Source organism: Gadus macrocephalus, chromosome 16 (assembly GCF_031168955.1).
Source record: "Gadus macrocephalus chromosome 16, ASM3116895v1".
NCBI lineage: Eukaryota > Metazoa > Chordata > Actinopteri > Gadiformes > Gadidae > Gadus > Gadus macrocephalus.
The window spans coordinates 22,289,586-22,303,423 of NC_082397.1; the positions used below are offsets into that span (position 1 = coordinate 22,289,586).

Sequence of the window (13,838 nt, forward strand, 5' to 3'; positions counted from 1 at the left end):
TTTTTGTGTAAGTGCAAAATCCTCCTTCCTGGGATGCTCACCTTTGGCATGCCGGACCTCATCACAATCTCAGTGAGGGTGGACAGCACCTGGGTGTAGGAGGGGCAGTTGTGGGCCTTCATGTTCAGGTAGCTGGCACAGTCGCCTCCTAGCTTTTTCAGACCGACCAGCTCGTGGGCTGTAAGCTCCTCCCCCTGGGTCACGTGACTGGCAAAGCGCCGCAACATGCGGCGGAAGTGATAGTTGTCCTTGCAGGCCTTGGTGGGATCGGGAGCCTTGTAGCATCCAGATTTGACTGTGGATCCCAGCACACTCAAGCCCATCTTGTTCAGGATGTGGTTCCCTGGTGAACAGTACAAAATACAGAAGCACTGCATATCAGAATTAACTGAAAGATCTGAGTGTATTGCCATATCGGTTTGTTAAAATACAATTATATCAACAGATTTAGGTGAAACACATATATCAGAAGGTTTCAGGAAGATATGTCAATCTGTTGATTTGTGAAAATGTAATTTATATTTTGGGGAAATTATTCAAATTTGACAAAGTACACTGCTCTTGAAGAAAGTCAGTTTGGAACAGCCTTGGACGACCTTGTCTGCGATGGCAGTACAAACTATATAGGTATATATCAGACCAAAATGGGAGCAGACTCCATCATTGGCTACCTTCATAATCTTTCATTGGGCTTTGCCCCGGGTGATTCTGGGCCCAGTACCAGGCATGGCCACCAATCAGAAGGCCTCCTCCTTCAGCCACAAACTGCTGAATCTCCTCTGCCTGCTTGTTGCTGTAAGTCGTGCACACATACACACTCAGGTCCTTGCTGAAGTCTGACTTCTGACAGGTCACCCCCATCTGGCTGAACAGGGTCATGGCGTAGTCAAGTTTTGGCAGGATTCCAAAAACCCCGTTACGGCCCTCATCCAACCAACGGAGAGCGTTCTTCCAAAATGGAGCGAGGTTCTGCAAAAAAAGAGTCAGACATGGACGCTTTTATTAGGCCGATAGTAAACGGGCTGTTCTCCCAAGAAACAAGGCTGATGCCATGATACAATGCTTTCCTCCTTGCCAGTATACCATGCACCGTCTCAAAGCAACAACGTACTTTTGATTTAAAAAAGTCTACTAATCATGTTTCTGGGAATTAGAAAAGTAATTTTCTTTTTAAAACGGTGTAGTTACTCAAATTTAGCTTGTATGCTTGCATGCTTTTCAACCTTCCCTTTGTCAGATACTGAACTGGCCTATTGTGTTGCCTTACGTTGGGTCAGATAATCTATTCCCCTTATCCAAACAGTTGTGCACAAGTGCCAAACCGTAGCGGAGATGTTGTTAACCCCACCTGCCGGCCCATGAAGCCCTCGTGTGTGGTCACGATGACCCGGCCCCGGCCATAGTAGGCTCCAGCCAGGAAAGCCTGTCCGTCCGGGGTGGTGCCAATGGGGAAGGCCAGAGGGCCGTGGACGAGGACCTCGGAGGCTATCGCGCCACCGCTGATGTCCAACTCGGACACGCCCTGCAGAAGGGACTCCAAATCATCCTTAAAGTCCTTGCCAATTCTGGATTATGGAAATATATGAAAGAGAACAAGGAACATCACAATGGGTTTAACCTAAACAGACAAAATTAAAATCATATTTTGTTGCGTTGTTTTACTGGATTAGTTGGCTTGACGTTGTCCCGTCTGTATCATCATATGCTGAGTGGTCTTGTATCACACTTATAACCAAGTCAAATAAAGTAAAGATAAAAGCCAAGCAAGTCTAATAATGCTGATGCTCAAAAACAAACAAATAACCTACACCACAGCCAGCCAGGAGGTTGGAATCTGAGGATAAACGGGCAGAAGATCAACCTCTCCACAGTGCTCAGAGAAGTAGATCCCCGCCACGCTGGGCACCTGGTTCCCTGGGAAGGCCTTCAGAACGTCTTGCTTGGGGTGTTGTCCAGCCCAGGACCAGGCCTGCCCTGCGATCAACAGCCCCCCTCCAGCTTTCAGAAACTCCACCAGGGACTTCACATCAGGAGCCATGCTGTAGGCATCCACCACATACACCCCCACCCCCAGGTCTTGGAGGAAGCCCCCCACCATCTGGGCCTGGAACACGGACCGGCAGAGGTTATCCGCCACTGGCTTACAGCTCTGGTGAATACCAACCAGGGGGTTTTCAGATCCATCGCCCCTGAGCCAGGTGAGGGCGTTCTCCACCAGGGCGGGGAAGGCAGTCAGGTAGCTCTCGTGACCCAGGACTACCATGCGTCCACGCCCAAAGAGGGAGGCAGCCATCAGCACCTGGCCTTGGGCGTTCATGGCCAGAGGGAAGGCGTGGTCTCCTATCAGGACCAGGTCGCTTGGGATGGCCGGCCCTCGAAGGTCTAGCTCTTTCAGGCCTGAGGTTAAGGAGATGTAGGCCTTCTCATGGTGAGACAGGGTGCCCATAATTAGGCTGGGGTGGGGTGGAGCAATACTCTGAGGGTTATGGGAGTGTGAAGTGTGTAGGCGGGACAACTGGAGCAAAGGTTGCGCCCAATTTAAAGGGCTCTGACCCTGGTTGTTAGATCAAAGCTGAAAGCTTGGTGAAGCAGATGTAGTATCCTTGTTCTTATTTGGTGAAGCGTAAGGTAGTCGTAGTTCCTGGAATGGAGAGCACATAATAAAACTCATAAAATGTAACTCAGTTTGTCTTTTATGTTTCTATAAAAACATAAATATGTGCTTTAAGAACATAAAACTCAACCATAACTATTACTATAGATGTTGACATTGGCCTCCATTAACGTACTGTCACAATTCATTATGTCAACTTTGTAAAATGTGGTTTTGCATGCGTATGGAAGGCACAGACATAGTAGAGGCATAATGCATTTACAACACATTAACATCGCACATCTTAATAATAACCAACCAAGACAAATGTGTTTACCTCCAGGATGTGGTCCTGCCTCCCTTTGCTCCAGAGCAGCACCGGTACGGGAACAACTAAGTGAACGCAAGTGCTTGATCCACACCACGAGACAGAACAGGTAAAGACAGGTGACGTTGACGCTTCCGTGACGTCAATCATGGTACTCGTGAAACCTGTCTCCCTGTGGAATATGTGGTGGAGGATAATCTTCCCAGGACAACAGGGGTTGCGGAACAAACCTTTTTCACAGACCACGGAAATTGTTAGTTCATGTTTACCCAAAGGGTGTTTTGAGAAAGACCGCATTCAACAACCGGTTAATATTTATTAAATTGTCAATTTTACTTTGTCGAGTTTCGGCCACTAACTTCTCACCTTTCAAAGTAAACAGGGTGTTTCCAAAGCTTCCGACAACAATACTCATGCGTCAGCTGAAAAACCAGCCCGTCCTGCCTCGAATCCAAAAAACCCTTAGCGATTAATATTATTGTATATTATTATATATTAATGTCAGCCCAACGAGTCCATAACTAGCATAACATAAGTGAGGTAGATTCATGTAAATTTCGAAAATGGTAAACGCACTGAGCTTGCTGTTGGTCTAACGTTAAACCCTAAAACGAAATAAATAACCCAAACAAACCAGTTTAACATAAATATATTTGGAGAGCTGTTCTTTGCAAGAACTTAGACCAAATTATGATACAAAGCGGATTGGTAATGGTATTGACAACCCAATAGCGGAACCTAAAACCGTGGACCACATATCTTTCGTTTCTACACGGATCTATTTTCCGGACACACCCGCTGAACACAAGAAGCTCTATCGGCCGAGCGATTATTAGTTGTCCGTGTTTCTAAACAACATGAAGCTAATGTGCCATTAAAATATCCTATATTCCTTTCATAAAACGGTGGTACTGCATGCATTTATCCTGTTCTCTCCTTTCCCCCCGATGTCCTGCACACTTGTAAGCGATTTGGGGGCTTCTGTCCCTCTGGCGGACGGACGAGCTGTGATCCTGGGTCGAGGTCCAGAGAGCGGTGTCACTGACAGAAAGTGTTCCAGGCACCAGGGTAAGAATGAGTCTCTTGTGTGTTGGAAATACATGCTTGTAAATAGACGTGTTTGTAGGATGTTGATATTTTTACCTTTTATTTTTTAGTTAAATTGGTGGCATGTTACGAGAGAAAAGATGTACTCATCACCCAGGTTTGAGATACACGCCTCTAAATCAACGTCCAAATATGTGTGATTGTTTTCCATGCATATGTCTAAATACTATAAAACCTTTTTATTTTGCAGCTGGGCGCTAACCCCTGTTTCCTGGACAGCGAGAAGCTGGTCAGAGGACAATCAGGAAAGCTCTCCCAGGGAGGCACCCTCTTCTTGGTTAACCAGAGTCATCCATTTAAACTCCATTACAATTTAAGCTCCAATGGAAGCATCTCTAGCGGTGCACTGGGAAGTCTGAAAGCAAGCGATAAGACCAAAGGAGCAAGGAACGGAAAAGGGAAAGAGACGCCAACAAGCTTCGGATCAAAACGTAGTATCAAAGATTTCTTTGGCTCCTCTCCTGTGAAGGTACAATATTGGGTCATGTTTGGTCCAATATCCAAATTCAACATACACATGCACACATGCAATAAAACAAATTATTTGTTTACAGTGTCCTACATAGTATAATGTTTGTATGGCTCCATATGTTCTTCACACTTAAGAGGTCGCTGAGCCCGGACGGGGGATACAATGACATGAAGCGCCAGAGGAGAGATGAGGCAGATTCCGACACCTGGGGAACAACTGAGAGACAGAATGAGGAGGAGAGTGTGGCAGAGGAGAAATTGAGGAAGCTGCAGAAGATGGCAGAGAAAGCCACGGTGGGGAGCAGCCCCAATGGCCCCCTGGCGGCATCTGCATCAACGCCTTCATTGTCTTCCTTGGTTTGTCCAAAGAGCCACTGGCAGCAGATTGGGAACCTGCTGCTCTACACTGCTGCCGGGGTCAGGGGCAGCGAGAAGGTGAGGAGAAACCTTGTCTTAAAGCAGCATACTGATCACTAGATGATCAAACCACTCTCCTTGCTTCACTCAAACATCGATTACCGGTGTAGTTGATGAAAAAGAAATTCCTTGTACTGATTTTGCATAGGAGCATTACGCATGCTGACTGCCATGAATGTAAAAAATGCTAATATAGCACTTTGGTCTTTTTGATGAGACGTGAGAGTATTTGTACGCCGATTTACTGTTTTGTTATCCATAAACTCTGAGTAGTGACGTATATTGACTCCAAAGACAAAATTATGTATTGCCATTGTTTATATTCTTGGTGGGCGCTAGGAAGTAGTAAAACAAGGATGCCATTTTGAAAAATTATATTGGAAATGGATGTTTTGGTGCAGCCCAGAGTTGCGGCTGCGTTGGTTGATCACCCACAATGGTTTTGTCCTTTATGATGGACGGGTGCCATGTGACCCACTGCACTAGTTTCGTATATATTTAGTATATTTAGAGTATGACAGGAATGATCTACATCGAAATTCCAAAACAATGGGGTTGTCTTTCTATCTCCTGAATCTTGTTCAATGATTTGTTTATATCCTATCCTCTTACAGATTGCTGGGTTTGATATAGATGGCTGTATCATCACTACCAAGTCTGGCAAAGTATTTCCTACGGCACCAGATGACTGGAGGTAAGAAATGCAATTCTTTCCAAGTGATGGGTTAGTCTTTCTCTCGTCTATGTGGTTCACTTCACTGTTTTGTCTTTTTCTTGTGTGTTTCATTGATAGGATTCTTTTCTCTGAGATTCAGCCCAGGCTGGCTAGCTTGCTGCAAAAAGGACACAAGGTAAGGATGAGTGACATTGCAGTAGAACTCGTTGCCCACTCTCCTCATTTGTTATTACAATACATAAATGTAAAGGCCCAGGTTCCCTTTTTGTTTAGCCCTGTGACAACCAAGTGGTCTCCCTAGTTACCAAACTGCTGTGGGCCTCACATCAAAGAACTGTTAAAACTGTGAAACACTTTAAAGGCACCCAGTGCAACTTTATGTAAACATTCAATGAAAATTAAACATTCAATTTCTAGTCTTTTTTACACGTAGTAAGTTTCAATAACTCCATACCATTACATATCGACATTCAAGGAGCAAAGATGAGACGTCGTTGTGTGGTGAGAACTGATAGAAAATCGTAAACAACAACAATCGCCGGTGGGGAGAAGCCATTTTTCCATTGACTGGAAGCCTGCTTTATTTATTGTAGGTTACAAAAAATAAAGAAAATGGCGGCATTGTTGTTGTTATCGATTTTCTATCAGTTCTCACCACACAACGACGTCTCATCTTTGCTGCTTAAATGTCGGTATGTAATGGTATGGAGTTATTGAAACTTACTACGTGTAAAAAAGACTAGAAATTGAATGTTTATGTTTAAGCCTCGAAAGTTGCACTGGGTGCCTTTTTAAGCAGATTCCTTCAAATACAATCCTCCACCTCCACTTTGTTTGCAGGTGGTTTTCTTCACAAACCAGATGGGGATCGCCAGAGGCAAACTGAACCCTAACGTCTTTAAGTCCAAAGTGGAGGACATCCTCAGTAGCCTTCAGTTGCCTGTACAGGTGGTTCACGTTTGTTCTACATGGCTGTCAAGCATACTGACAGACTACTGTGCACAGCAGCCAAAGTGACGTCTGTATTATGACTGACGTGTGCTGTGTGTCTAGGTGTTTGTTGCGACTGGTCCAGGAATCTTCCGTAAGCCAGTAACTGGGATGTGGACACACCTGTGTGAAAAGGTAAACTTTAGTAAAATATGACCGAAAGCACCTAAAAGAAAAGTAACGGTCATGAAGATATTCGAGTCAAGAATCAAACCACGTTGTGTCCGTCTTCTGCAGTATTATCTTGCTTGCATCTTTTCAATCATGGGAATTTTTTTCTCCCTTTAGGCCAACAGTGGCGTGACTGTCGATCGATGTCAAAGTTTTTATGTCGGAGGTGAGTTTACACGATGTCTCACTGTATCCATCGTAACCATAGCAACGCGGTAAACAAACCTCGCAAAGCCCAATCCAGGTCTTACTGAAGGCATTTAATGGTCAAAATATTATTAATAAATATTCAAATATATTAGAATATTAATTTTAATAAACAAACAAACTTCGAATATGATTTTTGGGCAAAAGTCAAAGCCCTACTGCGCGCACACACGAAAACGGGCGTGTGATGCTCTGCTCTGTTGTCTCTGATTCCAGATGCGGCGGGCCGCCCGGTGAACTGGGCTCCAGGCAAAAAGAAGAAGGACTTCTCCTGCAGCGATCGATTGGTGAGACCTGCATCTGTTTCCAACCTCCTGCCCTCTCACCCACTTGAATAAATCCTTGACCCCATGAGGTGATCTAATTGACCCAGGTGAATAATGTTCTTGAATAGGGTGGAATGAGTCATCATAAAGCATGTGCCCAACCTGGTATTTTAACACCAAGCCTCAAGGATTCAATTAAACTATGACTTACCACTTTTCCTACCACCTCCACCTATTCCTGCTGTTCCTATTGTCGCTCTAGTTTGCTCTAAACCTTGGGCTCCAGTTCCACACGCCTGAAGAGTACTTCCTACGATGGAAGAGCGCCCCCTACAGCCTGCCTGAACTGGACCCTGTGAGTGATCTCTGCAGTGTACAGTGAATGGCAGTATTTGATCGACCAATCAGAATCCCTGTATTTGGAGGCATACCGATACATTTCTGCATTACCTGTGCTAAACCATGTGTGGGTGTCTCATCTCAAACCCCCAGAGGAAGTTGGACTCTAGGGGGCGGCTGTACGACCCCCCCAGCGCCTCCCTCACCACCGACCAGACGGAGGTCATTGTGGCTGTAGGCTTCCCTGCGTGTGAGTGACAGAATACTGAAACGATTGGCTGAGTGTTCAATGTGTTAATCACACTTTTTATGACATTTCCTAAACTGCCTAATTTAAAGCTTAAAGCTAATGGTGTGTTCCTGAATCCTCGAACGCCAGACTTCCGAGTCGAAAGTCGAAGATCTCCCAGCTTTCTTGCGTCATTTCTCGAAGGCACACCCCCTTTTTGTCTTCGTCTTTCGAAAATCTGAGAGTAGACCGAGAGCAGTGATGACGCTTTCAACAAAATGGCTGCGCCCGGGAAGAGATTTTATGTTTTTTGTATTTGTATCACGTAGGTCCTTTTTAATGTCAATTTAAATGCTCTTACACACTTGATTACATTGCTACTTTATTACAGTCACCAATTTATACATTGCATGGTCTTGCTGTGCGTGCAAACAATGTAAAGATGTGTTTGTTTTCGGGTTGGTTTGCTAAAGCGGCTAATGTAGCTAACAATAAACAACGACTAGCCAATTTCATGCCACAATCACAAAGACGAACAGGAACGCTATGAATGCTCCGAGCCCGGAAGTGACGTCAAACGTGCAATTCGGAAGGCTGGCGTCTGAGGATTCTGGAACACACCATAAAGCTAGGCTAGGCAACCATGGGGAAATCTGCTAGGGTAATCTGGTTTGTTGATAGAATTCCACCAAAAGGATCCCTCCGAAGCCACTCCCCCAAAACCCGGGACTAGCTCGCAGGCTTTAGCCATAGGCTGGATTGGAGAATAGATTGGGAAGGTTCTGCTCAATGAGGGAATGGAAATAGTGCAAACAAGTAGGCCTGCAGGTAGACAGCCAGTGTCGTCCAATAATTAAATTCAAGCCAAATTAAATAATTGGACAGGCTTATTACAGGCCTGTGAAGGACACGGGGGCTGAATAGGAAATTGTCAGCAATAGTTTCCACCACATTTTGTACATATTGAAAGTCAGGGTAACCTATATTATATACAGTGTATGTGCGTTATTCCCACCTCAGAGCTCCACTGGCCACGCAGTTTATTACCTGTTTTTTAATATTTCCAAACAGTTGGATATATTTCTAAATATCTATTCGACTCTATTGGGAAGCATTTGTAAATGTGAGATGTCTCAGGTCAATCTTCTTTTGGTTTGAATTCCTAACTTGTCTTCTCGTTATTTTCTCTGGACAATTTTTCCTCACCTGTTTGCTTTTTTCTGTTTTTATTGCAGCTGGGAAATCCACCTTCTTTCACACCCATGTTGTTCCAAAGGGCTATGTTTACATTAACAGGGTGAGTGCTCCGTCTACTGGTAGAAGTATTTACAATTCAGCATGTTGGATTAAAGGCCTCCACATTCGGCATGGTTTGTCAGTCACCTCATGAAACAATGTTATTACAACCAATTAACACAAGAGGGGGGTATTTTTCAACCAACTACACAACCAATGCACAACGTCTGTGGAAAATTTCAGAATGAAGGTTACCCAATTTTTTCAAACAATAATAAAAATGTTACACTAATGAAGTGTAAGAAACTTAAAAATTTAAGAGCAATTACACAATCTCAATGTTTATTAGAATCAACGCTAAACTAGGTTAACGGTAGGTTACCGCTAAGCTAGGTTAACGGTTCGGTGCGTACCTCGGTTTTTAAGGTAGGGTACGGTACGGTAAACTTGTTTATCAACAACAGAGAATGGCCGTAGATCAGTAGCAATGAAAACACCAATAAACTTGGTTATAGCATTTGCATTTGTGAATTCCCAGACAGGGGTTGTTGAAATAGTGTCGTGAGCTGGGTTTGCACAGCTCGTTTTTTTTTTTCCACAGCAACACCTGGATGGTGCCTTTTCAAATGCGTGTGCTAGGGATGAGCATTTCTGGCAAAAATACTATTCGGTGAGAAGTATTCAAATAAAATTAGAAAATCTGTCAATCAAGAACCCCCCACCCACACACGCACGCACCTCGGATGCACGCACACACAATGACACAGGCTTTTATGATTTGTATGAAATCAATCTGTTTATTTCAACAACTGCGCCATCAACAATCAACATCAAAATTATTTCAACGTGGGCTTAGGCAGATAGACCTACATGCGCCGAAAATGGATCGCTATTTATTTATTTATTTATTTATTTAACTGAACACAGCCTGCATGACGGTGGACTAGACACGTCAAACTTCACTTATTTTTACAATTTATTTGTTACCAGCTGAGCATTCGTAGTGTTGATCAGCAGAGAAACAGTCTGCCAAAGAGGTTGACGCGCTTAGCAACCGAGGACGCTATTCAACACCGGAAGTTGTGAAGGCCCATGCAGGTCAACAGAGCGTTCAACAGCATTGAGAAGAGCCGTGTAATAAATAACGATAGTCACGTTCATTATTCGATATTCTACGTGACTCAGACTATTCGACTATTCAACGATTGTTGCCTATCCCTAGAGTGTGCATGTTAAAGTGCTGTACATAGACACGGAGAGCCCTCTCCATAGCTTACGTGCGCATCCAATATTTTTTAACTATCCGTCGACGCCATGGACCTATTGGTCGATGCAACGGAGACGGTAAGGGCTGTGATCATTGGTCCTCTAACAAAATCCTTTCCTGAATCACTTCTCCGGTTTGACTTTGCACCTTAATTACTTTGTACATTGTTACTTTGCACCTTAAGGACCAATATAACACCAAATAAGATTTGAAAAGCTTTGGAAGTTTATTTATAACACTGCTTACATGGTTTGTAGTCAACATATAAGATAGATCTGGCGGCGAATTGCATTGCGTACATCCCAACGGAGAGCTGCTGAGGGGTCTCCGTAGCAACGGAGTCGGATTACAGAGTCGGAGTACTATACTTTGGCTAAACGGTCCGGGTGGAACTCCGACTTCAAGCTTTAAATTCTGCATCGCAAAACAAGCCTTTACATTCACCATACTAACGCTATGTACGCCACATTTACGTATCGCGGTACACCTCTAACCGCACCGAAGTGCCTGTACCGCGACGGGTCGGTACAAATACGTGTACCGTTGCACCCCTAGTTAGCGGTGGCCAACATGAGGGCACAGTTTCAGAGCCATGTCACACACATGTCAAATGCAGCCCAACATCCACATAGATGTTGTGGGTCATGGGTTGTTGAATTGACGATTGGAGGTTGTGTGAGGTTCTGCTTAAAGATAGGACTGCTGGATCCGGATGATGATTAGGTCATTCCTAATATCCTGCTATACGTTCGAGATCAGTCATATTAAGCAAGATGATAATATTAAGAAAGTTTATTCTGAGTTTGGCTTTATGTGTGCGTGCTTGTGTCAGGACACACTGGGTTCGTGGCAGAGCTGTGTGACTGCATGTGAGCGGGCTCTGAGAGAGGGCCGAAGTGCTGCCGTTGACAACACCAACCCGGACCCAGAGTCGCGCAAAAGGTAATTTACGAGGTGTGTGTGTGTGTGTGTGTGTGTGTGTGTGTGTGTGTGTGTGTGTGTGTGTGTGTGTGTGTGTGTGTGTGTGTGTGTGTGTGTGTGTGTGTGTGTGTGTGTGTGTGTGTGAGATTCTTCATGTTTTTCTTTTATTTCCAGATACATAGATGTGGCCAAAGCATCGGGTGTCCCATGCCGCTGTTTTCACTTCTCGGCATCACTGGAGCAGGCCAAGCACAATAACAGAGTATATACATATCCCTATTGCTCTTTATAGGGCCTCCCTAAATTAGTTCCCCTTCTTCATAGCTTTTGTCTGGTTAAACGTTCCTTGCAAAATAACTGACCTTGTGTGCTCTTCCTGTTGGTTTGCAGTTTCGTGAGATGGCCCCATCAGATGTCAAACACGTCAAGGTCAACGACATGATCTTCCATAGCTACAAGTGAGTATTTTGCTGGCTGAGAAGTTGCGCCACCCGGCCTTGCTGTGCAGAGCTGCATGGTCTATGGCTGCTCGCATGGGAAGTTGAGAAAGATCCACCATCTGCACCACCGTACTTCTGATTGAATTCATGCTTGTGTATTCTGTATTTGGATAAAGATCAGTGTGTCCATTTCAAAGAACCTCCTGGTTGTATGACCTGGAAGAAGTTTGGTTTAGTTTGTTAGGGTTCATATTTTGGGCAATATGATTATTTTATGTGGGGCCTACATGTAATGATTTTTACCCTCCCCTCTAACTCTACTCGACTGGTCGACAGGAAACACCACGTGGCTCCAGATCTCTCCGAGGGCTTCTCCGAGGTCCTTCAGATCCACTTTGTCCCCGACTTCAAAGACAGCAAATCAGAAAGCCTGTTCAGACTGTTTTCTGAAGGCTAATTGAAAGGTTGGCCCTACATGAGCCCTGGATCTCTACGACTGTTCTTCAACCATGAGAGTGCTACACATGGTATCAACAAGATGTAATGATGTTGCTGTTCACTAAAAACCAATGCTTAATACAAGCACCGGTATGTTAACAACCGTTTTTCCGTCTTTTTCAACCAAATGTGAGTTGGTTGAACAAAAAAACGTTTTTTGTTCATTCATTTACATGCCTTCTTAACAAGAAAAGTTAACAAGAAAATGATCTACCAGAACCTTTTGTTAACCAGGACTTCAGTGTGTTGATGTGGACCAGAACTGTCTGTCCTGGGAAAAAGCATTTGTATTATTTTATGAAAATAAAGACCTCATTTTGGAAAATTTTTCAAGCTCAAGGATTTAATTAAGATTAGGGGACCAAGCACAAAGTGCGAGGCAACCCGTTGTATTTGTCTGTCTTTTTTACTCCACCAGAATGACCCACACAGCAAAAACTGCTGTCGCGTTTTATGAAAGTTTCCACAGCTCTAGATGCTGGCTAAATATTAAGAAAGAAGAAAAACTACACTGATCGGGCCAAAGATGGCGTTTAACCATAGTTCAAAAATGCTAACTTTGAACAGGCATATCTCCTTACCCCTTTGAGTTACAGTCATGATACTTTGCCCATATTTGCATAGAGAGACCAAAGACCAAAAGGTGAGTGAAACTCGAACATGTGTTGTTTTGGTGCAAGTTTCACTCACCTTTAGGTCTTCCATTAACGAAATGGCTTCTTCTTCCTCCTACTGCATAAACCAAAGTGTCTCTCCCACAGAGGTTGGTCCTTACAGGTACCCGTAGTTCTGACTTTAAAGTCAGAATTCTGACAGAGCTGATCAGTTCTCCAGGGCCACTAATATCAGGGACAGTCTCTCCTGTCTGACCCGTTCCAGAAGAGGAAGGATCAGCTGGAGCGGGGGAAACGCATACAAGAGAGCCCGCGGCCAAGGTGTGTGTGCCACCGCATCTACCCCCAACGGGGGGAGATCCCGAGGGCTGAGGGAGAACCACCACCTGCAGTGTGTGTTCTCCCTGGACGCGCAGAGGTCCACCTGCGCCGTCCCGAACCTCTGCCAGATCAGTTTGACAATGTCCGGATTTAACCGCCACTCGATATGCAGGGCTCTCAGACTGAGGAGATACTGATGAGCCCAAAGCCAGAGCTCGACCGCCTTTCGGTGGAGAGCAGGGGAGCGGACTCCCCCCTGTCTGTTGATGTACTCCGCCGCCGACACGCTGTCTGTCCTGATCAGAACGTGGCGGCCGCGCACCAGGTGAAAGAAATGCAACAGCACTTTCCTCACAGCGTCGAGCTCCAACACATTTATGTGTGCTGCAGGGGGCGTGCGCCACTCGTCTCCGACCGAGTGAGAGGCACGTTCCTCCCCAACCCGTCAACGAGGCATCTGTGAAGACCACAACGTAGGACGCCACCCTGCCCAGGGGAATACCCCTGAGAAGGGCGGAGGGTCTTTTCCAATATTCCAGATCTGGCGACATCGAAAGGGGAACGAGGAGCACCCTGAGCTTGTGTTGCCTGGGGTCCAACCGTTGGCGAGCAAACCACCGCTGGAGTCTGCGCATAAAAAGCAGACCCAGGGGGACCACGGGGTGGGCAGCTGCCCTCAGCCCTAACAGGCGCATGGTGGACAGTGCGGTCACGTTTCTGCGAACGTGAAAACGGGAGAGCGCTGAC

The 13,838-nt window shown here is 45.1% G+C and overlaps 3 protein-coding genes across 3 annotated transcripts in view; 1 reads left to right on the plus strand and 2 right to left on the minus strand.

Annotated features, from left to right (window-relative positions):
• LOC132474654 (TRPM8 channel-associated factor homolog) overlaps window positions 1–3,071 on the minus strand; it is a 13,039-nt gene extending 9,968 nt beyond the window's left edge. Inside the window, exons 1-5 of the mRNA XM_060075459.1 lie at window positions 2,931–3,071; window positions 1,809–2,641; window positions 1,349–1,565; window positions 672–969; window positions 42–343 (exon numbers count right to left, since the gene is read on the minus strand). Of these exons, the coding sequence (XP_059931442.1) occupies window positions 42–343; window positions 672–969; window positions 1,349–1,565; window positions 1,809–2,446 (1,455 nt within the window). The 5' untranslated portion in view covers window positions 2,447–2,641; window positions 2,931–3,071. The remainder of the gene's footprint in view (window positions 1–41; window positions 344–671; window positions 970–1,348; window positions 1,566–1,808; window positions 2,642–2,930) is intronic.
• LOC132474655 (TRPM8 channel-associated factor homolog) overlaps window positions 1–3,655 on the minus strand; it is a 27,175-nt gene extending 23,520 nt beyond the window's left edge. The window contains exon 1 of the mRNA XM_060075463.1: window positions 3,644–3,655. The gene's annotated coding sequence lies outside the window, so the exon portion shown is untranslated. The remainder of the gene's footprint in view (window positions 1–3,643) is intronic.
• On the plus strand, window positions 2,906–12,483 carry pnkp (polynucleotide kinase 3'-phosphatase). Its single transcript, XM_060075464.1, has 18 exons — window positions 2,906–3,030; window positions 3,889–3,989; window positions 4,079–4,125; window positions 4,219–4,497; window positions 4,635–4,934; window positions 5,531–5,610; window positions 5,710–5,767; window positions 6,433–6,540; window positions 6,646–6,717; window positions 6,871–6,919; window positions 7,177–7,247; window positions 7,489–7,581; window positions 7,719–7,815; window positions 9,030–9,091; window positions 11,130–11,239; window positions 11,393–11,480; window positions 11,609–11,676; window positions 11,995–12,483. The coding sequence occupies exons 1-18, from the start codon at window positions 2,921–2,923 to the stop codon at window positions 12,113–12,115; spliced, it is 1,914 nt and encodes a 637-aa protein (XP_059931447.1). The 5' UTR covers window positions 2,906–2,920; the 3' UTR covers window positions 12,116–12,483.
• Window positions 12,484–13,838: the final 1,355 nt, after the last annotated feature.